Genomic DNA, 11,458 nt, shown 5'->3' with positions numbered 1-11,458 from the left:
CTTACCGCCCCCCTCCCGGGGCTACAGCAGGAATCCACAATTCCCATTTTGGAAATTTAGTATGAGAGCCTGCCAACCTCTTCTGAGGACTAGGGGTACAAGTTGAGTAAGAGAATATAAATAAGGCCAAGGTCGGAAGGTAAAGATCTACAACACGTGTAACAACTACCAAAAGCTGTGCTACATTCCTAACTAGTTGTAACTATGCAACTAGTGAAGTCAAGACGGGGATGGCCTGTGTCTAGCCTCTGGAGGCAGGATTCAGAGGGCCTGGGCACCGGCCCTGCTCGCCGTGGGCTGGCTAGTTAACAAGGGGCCCTGGGCACTCCAAGCTCACAGTCGCATCCAGGGTGGACTGAGCCGTTAACAGCAGAGACTGCCCACTGTCTCGCCCCTCCTTTTCCTTCCATCGCACATGGGGCTAGACCCACTCACTATTCTGAGAATCCACAGCAAACTTCCTACAGGACTTGTGGACTTGAAATAAAAATGTCAAATAGGAAAAAGGCATTCCATGGATCTTCAAAATATTAAAAAAAGCCTGTCAACTCCTTAGCCCTCTGGGGCAATTTCTCAGCCTATGGGAAAAAACATCAATTCCCCACCTGTAAAACACACTCAAGGTGAGCCATTTGGAATGGACACACTGTAAAAATTTCCCAATGCCTAATTATTTCAAGATACTTTACTTTAAAACAGGTCACAACACTAAGCTTCTGGCCCACTCTGCCAATGCACAAGCTACAAACGCTTGCTCAGCAGTTGAGGGGCATGCTTTAGTAGCATGTTTGAAAAGTGAATAAAAATCCATATAAAACAAATATTCAAATAGTTTCCATAGGAACACAGATAAGTGTGACCCCATCGCCTAGTCTTCCACGTTGCTGCATCTGTGCCAACCCTATTCACATAGACATCTCAAAACTAGCAGTATTAAGTTAAGTGGTCCCCCCCAAACCCTTAAATCAAGCTAAACTTGCAGTTAACAGCTACAAGAACGGTATCTACACATTAATACGAGCTGAAGCGCAGGCTGCTGGGTGCCGTTTCATTCCACTCTCCCAAGCACAGGACACAGGCAGAGTGCCAACGTCCTGCTCCTCTACTCCGGGTGGGAAGTCGTGGTTCTGGATTTGCTGCATCAGTTGCCTGAAAGAGACAGAAGTGGCATGTTCAGAAACCCTGAGTCATCCCTCACTGAGCAATTCTGCACCGAGAAACTGAGAATAACTTATTCATGAGCCTACTTATGTCCTTGGTTACTATGTCATCAGGAAGCAATTCAATGTAGCTCTACAGCAAGCATTTCTTCAGATCCATCTTTATGGTAACAAGGAAAGCACAAGTCACAGACACCAATGAAAATATTCTAGCTGCATAGAAACATCCTGATCAATCTTTTCTAAAATGATTATGCCTTAAAAATCTGAAAATACAGATCACTATTATTGAAGGGATTTTCCTTCCACTGTATTTTCCAAAATTTCTAAAGCATACATTAATATGGAGAGAAAAACAATTTAAAAAAATGTTACTATTTAATCCTAAGTAAAGCAATTTCTTATTCGACAAGAGCAAGCATAATAAACCCTGGAAGGATTTATTTTCTTACAGGAAACAAACACACACACTGTTGTCACTAACCATGTTGGCCCTGACATCACATAGTAGATGGTTGGTCTCTGGAATCCATTGAAAGTAGAAGCAGCAGCGACAGTGTAAGCGCCCATGTTCTCAAAGAGCATCCAATCGCCCACATGCATCTCGGGCAAGTTACAGTGCTCAACAATGCGATCCAGGCCATCACAGGTCGGTCCCCAGATGCTGGATGAATAATACTTCTCATCTGGCTTGGGTCTCTACATTTGAGACAGAGAAAAACACGCCTGCTTACACTTGTTCTGACCAATCATCTTAACTGCTGTCTAGAGCATGTTCACGAGGTACCTTCTGCAGAAGAGGCTTCACGTGTGCGTGATCATACAGGATGCAGTTGAATGATCCATATACTCCATCATTCACGTAATACATAAACGTCTGTTCACTTGACTCATCTTCATCTGGAAAAGCAGAATTAGTCTCAATTACCACTTTATGTACCAACTTTGTTATACACGCGATGATTCATCCTTTGTACGTACCATCAGAGCCTGTCTGTTCCTTTAATACGCGTTTTTTGGCAATGATATTAACTGCTAGCGTGAAAGCTGATGCAACATAGTATCTGCCTGGCTCAGCTATGATCCTAACTCCAGAGTCTGATGGAAAATACTTGTCCAACGCCGGGTTGATTACACTGGTAATCTACCAGAGTGAGATAGAAAAGAGCAGTTAGTCATCAAGGGGAACTCACACGGACCAGCACCTTGTGACATGACACATCAAAAACACTGAGAGCAGTCATCAGCAGAGAGGTTTACCCTCAAACAACAGCAAAAGATAAGCATCTCCCTGAAAACCAGCCTGTACATCCCTGTGGTTTCATTTTGATTCCCCTCCAGACACCCTTTCTACCCTCTTTAAGATGTTATGGATATGATTTTATTAAACAATGATACAAATTTATTACCACTTACAAAGTGACTAAATGTTTTTATCTGGCAAATACATGCCAACAGAACAAAACTTTCTATTCTGCCTATTCACATAGTTTTAACAAAAAAGAATATGGATTTATTTTATAAATGAGTAGCATATAATGGCCTAACTTCTTCTAGTTCCTTGACCAGGGATCGAACCCGGAGCTCAGATTCGCAGTGCATTGGGAGCTCAGAGTCTTATGCACTGCGCCACCAGGGAAGTCCCTTAAGTACCATTTTAAATAGCACAGAAGTCATTCAAAATACCACACCAAGACATTTATTTTCATGTTTGTATAGTCCCGTTACTATCTGGTAAAACTAGTAAGTTTTGAAATATTCCAAAAAAGAACTTGCTAAGAGCTACAGATTATAGTTTTGTTATAAATTACCTCTTCAAATTTAAGCTTTACATCCTCAGATCCGGGAAAGCCACCACCAATATCAAGCAGATACATCTTGAAACCAACCTCAGCCTAGAGTCAAGAAAGTTAATTCAATTAAATTAAGTCAACCAAGTAGCCAGATTCATAACAAGTCATGAAAAATGCATGCAGCAGATAGGGTTAAATGTCTGTAATATGAGATGACTTCTACAAAAGGTCAGTTCTGGAATTGGGACTAGTTATTACTGTCATCCTTGTCCCCCCCTCCTCCCACTTGGAGTTCACATATACTCACTCCCATGTCAAAGACACAGCGGGCATCAGAGATGGCCTGCACGAAGGTCTCCGGATCAGTACAACCACTTCCCACATGGAAGCTGGGGCAAAAAAAGTAGAATATGCTATTTCTTACTATTTCTGGAAATAACTATTCACAGTGGGAGAAAACCTATAAAACTTGCGTTGTCTAATCTTAATCTCTACCTCTGCCATCACCAAGATCTCACCTGACACCAATGACATCAATATCCAGCTCTTTCGCCCGTTCCAAAAGAAGCCTGCTTGTTTTGAGTGTGGCACCAAATTTGACACTGAGGCGACAGACTGCTTTGGAATCATCAGTGGCAATCCGCAAAACCAACCTAGAGGCAAGAAAAGTGTATCAAGTTTCCCATAACAGAAGCTCACCTTCAGCCATGGTTAAGACAAAGACTCCTGGGCTCTGATACCCTGTGGTTTAAGTCTAATTTGGTTTTTACCAATCAAGAGGGTTTAAGCGTTTTTCTACTTTGTCTCTGACCCAGTACACAGATAATTTACTAAAGTATGGAAATCTAACAACTGGAAATTTGAGTTTGTCTGCCATTATTATACAGATGCATCTGACCCTGCCCTCAAATGGAGAAATAACTTACTTGGCCTTTGGATGTGCCCTGGCAACTTTCATCAACTCAACTTCACTATCAAAAGTCATCATCTGGACTCCATTATTGGCAGCGTATTTAATCTGAGACACTTGTTTACAAGGATTTGCATAGATAATCCTCTCCGGAGGCACCCCGAGACTCTGCACCAACTGGATTTCAGTCTGAAAAAGAAGAGGTGTTACAATACATGTAGCTAATAACATGGAAGAAACAGAAAAACACGGGAAGCTGTCACCACCCCCACTCAATTCATTAGCATCTCCTGCCCAAGCAACGCAATTTTGATCTGCCCTGTTGGGAACACCGAAGCCATTACAATCATGTGAGTTCTGCGGCTTTTGCTCACCTTGCTGGCACAGTCAAATCCTGTCCCTATGGCAGCTAGGGTCTTCACTATGGTTCTGCTATCATTGCATTTGACTGCATAAAAGGGCGTGACCCGAGGAAGAGCTTTAAACCATCTCAGATGTTTCTTTAGGATGTCTCCCAGGTCCGCAACATAGAAGGCATCCTTATCGTCCTGCAGTGACAGTGGTTACAGGAAACCCATCAGCGGCCTAACAACGTGTCCAACACGCAGGCTTCCCTTCCCTTGCCCGTCATTGTCATGAATCCTACTCTATTTAGTCAATTCCTGGCATGAATATCATTGTTATTGCACGATCCATAGCCAATTAAATTCTAAATTCCCTAATAAGACATTTCCATTTCCGCAAGACCCCACTGAAGCTTCCCATCCAACCCAACATTCTCAAAGCTGCACTCCCAGCAAGGACTTAACATACACTTACAGAAGAAGAAACTTCATTAATTTTTTGGTCCAGAATGTCCTTGGCAGTAAAGCCTTCATCCAGGAGATGACAGTCAAACTCTTCATTACTAAAGTTGTTCATGGTTCCTTGATATCTTTCTGAAACAACAAACTGCAAACAGGGCAGACGATTTACTCAGAAGTCTTAGCAATACTTAGTAACTCCTAATAAGATAAACCTGAAACAACCATGAATACTTACAAGGGAAACTAAGAGATGAAATTTAAAGAAATTATGCCAGCTTTTCACAAAGGCAATTCTCTAGGAATTCCAAGTCCCACTGAAAGATGTGCGTGCCCTTGCTGCAGCAGTGAAAATGTCCTGACAAACGCACAGTCTGCTGTCCACCTTCGGAACACATTAAATTGGAGGTCAGTTACTGACAGCACACACAAGCAGGACTATCAAGCACCCTCCACAGATACCTCACTCACTGGGTCTGGGAATCCCATTATTCCTAGGTTTAGGTCACGTGACTCCATAAACCTCAATGGAATGAGGACACCACAGATTCAACACTAGATTTTTTTCACACTCAACTTCCATATATAGTACTGTCCACCTCAAAAAAAAAAGCATTTCAAATATCCCTGCTAAAAACTGCTGAATGCAGGTTTCAGAAGCTTTCCTGCACTTAGTTCACTGATAGGGAAAAAGTTTCATGACAGTTAGCTTACTTTATTTCGGATCTGGTTCTCTTTAGAAGCTTAAAATAGCATGACAGCAATTTTTCAAAGCTGCTGTATAAACATCTTGCTATTTCCTAAGTCTCATACAGAACAACTTTTAGTGACTAACAGGCATCATTGCTCTCAACTTACTGAGTGCTCTTAAGTTTCCTGAGAATTTTATGAGCTAATTTTCATGCTAGGCATGTGTTTTTTAAAACGGCAATCTTCAAATCAACATAATGTATTACAGTTGCTGTAGCTGATCAGAAATCAGTATTCTTAAACCAGCACTGCCTACTAAATTAGCAACTCTGGGAACCTCAACTGTCCTTACAGGCACTCTAATACTTGCTTAGCTATGAATGATCATCACCTGGGAATAAGTTTTGACTAACTATGAATAACAAAAATAAGCCAACAATAATTTATGAATAAGCAAAAATAAAGCTCATTTAACAATCAGAGCCACTGTCCTTGGCCTTCATGAAATGCGACATTGGTCAATGACATTTGTCTTAAAATTACTGATTTTAACCTATTTAATTTCTGCCAGGGAGGGCTTCTTTTCCACTGTGCAACCCGCTTCAGTGCCTGCAGCCTACGGGCAGAGGCCAGGCAATGGTTCTGGGCCGGTCTGGTCTGGCATGGGACACTATGAGAGGCCCAGGGGGACGGGCCTGCCATAAATCCAAACCCATGCACGGTACAACTTGGAAGTCTTGATCTAATGTGACTTGCTGGCATTGTCAACCTCCTACGCTGCCTAAATCGCGCGTAGGGGAAGGGAAGAGACTGCCAGCAAACCCATTTCGTCTATATAATAACATTTAAATACGCTCACCGGTGACAGATTGGGCTATTTAGAGTCTTGTTAAACATTTTTAAGGCAATATTCAGGCTTAAGCTTAGGACGTTTTGTTTCTCTGAAATACACCCCTACTAAGTATTTTGCTTTCTTTTATCTTTCAAAGCTTTATCTCAATAACTTTTTTTTTTTTTTCTCCTTCGCGGCACGCGGGCCTCTCACCGCTGTGGCCCCTCCCGTTGCGGAGCACAGGCTCCGGACGCGCAGGCTCAGCGGCCACGGCTCACGAGCCCAGCCGCTCCGCGGCACGTGGGATCTTCCCGGACCGGGGCGCGAACCCGCGTCCCCTGCATCGGCAGGCGGACTCCCAACCACTGCGCCACCAGGGAAGCCCTATCTCAATAACTTTTGATATAGAGACATTTCACCCAAGAACACCTTTTGGTGTTCTTTCTGTATAGCTAAGTTACTTAAAATGACTTGGATTAGCGCAAGACAGCACCTCTCTGCTATGAAATGCTTTACTGCAAACTGGGTAACGTTAGAAAAGACAGGTTCTAATTCAAACAGCAACTGAAAAATTTACAAGTAAACTAAATTACGCCCTATTTTAGGTTTGAATAAAGTCAACACATTGTTTGTTCTCCCTAGACATTTCTAAGAGGTTCTACTCCCCACTTTCCCCCACTATTTCGCATTTTCAAACACAGGTGGCCTTTTTGGGAAGATCTTGGGACTGGCTCCTATACCTAAGCCTGAACTGGGATCTTAATAATATAGGTTTTTCTTGACTCACCAAGTCATTCAAAGATCCCGTGAACAACTCTAAGCCATGGCCGGCTGACTATTATCAGTTGTTACTACAAGGTTATCTCATCTCAGCTCTAGCGACCCGAGTGGGTTTCTATATTGGGTCATTCGCTCTGTACACATAGCACAAATAAAAGCTAAAGTGAAAAAAAAAAAAGAGGAAATTCCAGGACAATACGGCGGAATGGCACGTCTCTTCCTTCTAGAAGTGAGTGCAAGCGATGGGCGCCCGGAGACCTGCGCCGGCTCGCCTCCTACCTCTCCTGCACCTGCTACCGGACTGCCACATGGGTTTAAAAAAAAACACAGCAGTTGAAGGAACTACCGACCCTTTTCAACAGCTTCCGGCTCAGAAACCCTCACTGACGTGGTTCGAAGGAGGTGAAACCCGGGCCGTTCCAGCCCAGGCTGCCCTGAGCCGGGAGGACAGCCGCCGTGCGCGCCGGGGTCCGGCTTCACCGGGGACGCCAGGGCCGGGGGCGCACCGAGGTCGGGGGCCGGCAGCCAGCTCTGCGACCACGTGTCCTCGCAGCTCCACAGCGCGGGAGCTGCTCCAGCCTCAGGCCGGGCGCAGAGACACGTGGCCGTCACCCCCGCTCCCCCGGCCTTCCAACCTCCCGGACGCGCCCCTCTCACCTTAGAGCGCACGGGCGCCGCGGGCAGACCCCATGGAGACCAGACGCCGCCGCCGAGCGCGCAGGGCCGCCGGCCGCCCCGCCGCTGTCCCCGCCGCCCCCGTCAGCCGCCCGCCCGGCAGCCCGCCACCTCACTCCCTCCCGCGGAGAACCGCCGGCCCGAGGTGGCGCCGGAGCGCTGGCAGAGGGACGGCGGCGGCGGCGGCGGAGGCTAAGGGAGACTGAGGGGACTGACAAAGCCCGACTCGCCGCAGCTCCGCTACTTATAGGGCCGCGCGTGTCGTCATGGAAACGCACCAGCTCAAACCAGCCGCGATCGGTTCCGTCCGGGCGTCCTCCCAGGGAGGGGGCGGGGCGCGGCGGTGGCCAACCCGGAGCCGGGCGGAGGGGCGGGGGGCGCGGGCGGTTCGACGTCAGCGCATCCGAGCGCCCCCCGCCCCTCCCGGGTCGGCTGCAGGCCTGCGCAGGCGCACACGCCGCGGGCCCTGGGCTCCAATAGCGCACCCTCAGGCGCCTGCGCCTGGCGCTCCGCCTGGGGCCAAGAGCCGCAGCCGAAGAATTGCGAAACCAGCCTCTGACCGCCGCCAAATTTCAGCTCCTGCGCCAAGCAGCACTGTTCTTCCACCTGGCATTAAATGCCTCGTGCCCTCGGGCGGAGAAAGGAAATCGCGGGCTAGAGCGGGCCACGTGGACCCCACCTGGCACACTCTGGCTCCTTCTGCCCGGCGTCTCCATTCCTATGGGAGGGACCTGGAAGCGATTCTGGCGCAGTTCCACCCCACGAAGAAGGGGGCAGAGACGTAGAAGGGAGAAATGTCACCCGGCAAGCTAGCGGCACAGCTGGGGGCAGCTCCCGAGCCACTGCGCCTGTAAACCGTGTCTAACATATCCAGGTGTCTTCCAACTAGGTGGTAGACAGCAGTGGACAAGCGAAGATACACGTTACGCTTACTAAGCCAAAGACTCGTCTCAGGGCATTAGGGGAAGGGGTAGGAAGTAACAGGTCTGCAAGCCACCGAGCGCGATCCACTGCCCTTAGTTGTATTGGGTGGCACTAACCAATGACTTCTTTAAGGGCAGCTGCGATTGGCACGCTTTGGGAGAGTTGAGTCCCAACACACCACCAGTGTCTACTCAGGAAATACATATGGCAAAAACTGTGTCATCAATTGGGAGTCCCCCAGGAGTGCAGCCAGCTCTGATGGTTTTAAACCAGAAGGCAAGCAGAGAGAGAGAAAGAACATCAGAGAGAAGAAAAAGGTCACACTTACTTTTTCAGATTATAAAATTCTTTGCTTAAACACCAGGAGAAAGGAAGAGAGGAATGACAGGGACAGAGAGAGGCAGGGGGGGGGGGGGGGGGGGGGGGGGGGAGTAAAAAAATTTGAAACTAGCCCCAGGCAGGGACCCTGGAAGAGCTCAAGACTGTAGCCCACCTTGGCCCCAACTTGCTGTGTGATCTTGGGTACGGTACCTCCCTTCTCTGGGCCTCAGGAGAAGGCTAGACTAGAAGACCCAAGGATCTTTACAGCTACAAAAACCTTCTTTGTGAGGAGTAAGTACTTGTTTGATGAATGCAGGAATGAATATCTGACTCTGCCTGGACCATGCATGGCTTCCACAGAATCAAGAAGAGGGAAGATAGCAGTAAACAGTAACAAGTCTTCATATGTGAAGGGATATGACAGGCAGAGCTCCCTTTTCTCTTGGCCACCCTGATCAACCTTATTTTTACATAGTCCTTGAGTAACCACTGGGTACCAGTGAGAGAGAGGGAGAGGGGAGTTATCCCCATCCCAGCAATTTTAATTCCGAGGAGGGAATGAGATTAATAATGAAATTAACAATTCCATCAGAGACCATTACAATCCCAGGCACTAAGTGGGACAGCTTTGATTCCATGGTGAACACTGGTATTTATCCCCCCTCTGAGAAGAAACATTTTGTTCCAGTGACACGCAGATTTTTCCTCAAACTCCGGAAGTCTCCCATGTCCAGAGCTGGGGCCAAGAGGGGAGCATTGTCTGCACTGCCCAGCTCTCTGAGGCACATCAATCAACCAGTCCTTGCGTGGCAAACACTGCCCCCACTATTCGGCTTCCTCCCAGCAGAGGGAACCGGATGTCTCAGCGTGTGGGATCCTAGTAGGAGCCCGGTGTGGAGGGAAGGATAGCCAGCCCCCCGTCCCGCTGGCAGCTTGCCTTGTGTGACCTTGACCATCTCCTTGACCCCCTGTGAGCCTCTCTCCAGCCATCAAGCGAAGAGTTCGGGCCTGATCTAGAGTCCCTTTCAGCTCAGTTCTGTGACCGTATTTTAGAATTAGAAGTATTAGCTGGAACCCAGAGGCGAGTTCTTGATTCAGGAAGCCAGGTGATCTGTCCCTCTGCTGCTCACATGTGCTACTCACATGTGGTCACCTCCACACACTGCCTCTCCTGCTAGCCCACCCCAAACTGCACATGTGCTGCACTTTCCCCTGGGGAGACCTGGCCTTGCCCAGATGACCCATCTTGACCCAGATGGGGAAACAGAAGCAAGGGAAGGAGGAAGTGAGGCTTCCCTGAGAACTGGCCCTCCTGGCTGCAGACAGACTCTTAGAGTTTGGCCTTGGGTCTGGGAGTCAGCAGGCCTGAATCATTAAACCCAGTTACCAATCTGGATCTGAAAAGATAAACCTACAGTGACTAAACCTGGCTTTGTTCAGATGCATGGCATTCATGTCTTTCTGTATATTTTCAGTAGAGTTTATCTTCTCCCTTTTTCTTTTTTTCTTTAGAGAAAAGCAGCAGATCCTTGAAAACTATGTGAAGTCCAACACCTAGAAGTTACCCTTACATGGAGGTGAGGTTTTTGTGTTTGGTGCAGAAGCAGTGACTTAGGGAAGTGAACAAAAACATCTAAAACCACGTTGGACATGCCAATAAGTTCTGTACCCTTAGTCATCCCACCTAAGTTCTGGGACCACCTCTAATTTTTTTAGCTACTCTCAGCACCTAGCTCATCCCTGGGTATCACTTCTGCTCTCTGGATCTCAAGCTCTTTCTGTAAAATGCACTCTGGCTGGACTGGACTGAATGAAAACTCAGGCTCTTGCACTCTGGTGTTCTAAGAATCTCTGACTTCTTTTACAAAGAGCTCTGTATGAATCTGCAAATCACATTTTCTGAACCAAAAGTGAGGACATGTCTGGCGCAGAAGGTATCTTTTCTTAACTTACTTACCCGAAAGGGCTTGTAAAGGTATATGATAATTACAAATTTAAGGAGTCACCTTTACTGAGAAGAAGTAACATGAGAGACAATGGTCAGCAAGAATTTATGTATCCACGTCCTCAGTAATGGAAGAGTCAACATTCCCGTAAAAATTGAGAACTTTCTGGAAAATGGGTTTGTGTTCTGTCCACACGTCGTGGTCATATATATCCTGCACCAGATTTCTTCCCAGAAGTGTAGTAAGAGTTCACTCTGGAGTGAGGCTCATGACATCCAGCCACAGGAGGACTTTGGGGGGTTAGGACCTGTCCTGCAAGGATGCCACAACTCAGGGAAATAGGAATTAGTCACGGGACACTGCTAGTCACATGTGGATGCTGGACCAAAAATAATGTTTGGAAGCTCAGTTACTCACTAATACTCCAGGCTTGCCCTTAAATTGTTTTAGGTGTTTCCCAAAATCCAATCCACCCTATGAGGCAGAAAGTGTACCATCTTTGTCAATATCCAAGTGATGTGCCCTGGGCACAGGGAACTTCCGTGGAGGCCCTCCTTGCTCTGAGCAACACAGGTGTCATCAGAGAAGCAGAGCATGTCCAAAAGTACCTGTTGGAAGAGCCAA

At 47.1% G+C, this 11,458-nt stretch overlaps 1 protein-coding gene across 1 annotated transcript; it reads right to left on the bottom strand.

The window, feature by feature from the left end:
- Positions 1-670: 670 nt before the first annotated feature.
- Positions 671-5,024, bottom strand: ODC1 (ornithine decarboxylase 1). Its single transcript, XM_007456923.1, has 11 exons — positions 4,905-5,024; positions 4,683-4,801; positions 4,238-4,411; positions 3,880-4,052; positions 3,472-3,606; positions 3,261-3,342; positions 2,972-3,055; positions 2,142-2,304; positions 1,948-2,060; positions 1,645-1,859; positions 671-1,149 (listed from the first exon to the last, which is right to left on the bottom strand). Exons 2-11 carry the CDS (start codon positions 4,782-4,784, stop codon positions 1,005-1,007), a joined length of 1,386 nt encoding a protein of 461 aa, XP_007456985.1. The 5' UTR covers positions 4,785-4,801; positions 4,905-5,024; the 3' UTR covers positions 671-1,004.
- Between the last annotated feature and the right edge of the window lie 6,434 nt (positions 5,025-11,458).

This window comes from Lipotes vexillifer, unplaced genomic scaffold (assembly GCF_000442215.2).
Source record: "Lipotes vexillifer unplaced genomic scaffold, Lipotes_vexillifer_v1.1 scaffold390, whole genome shotgun sequence".
NCBI lineage: Eukaryota > Metazoa > Chordata > Mammalia > Artiodactyla > Lipotidae > Lipotes > Lipotes vexillifer.
The sequence above is the reverse complement of the archived record's forward strand: the minus strand, read 5'-3'. Positions and strand labels throughout refer to the sequence as shown.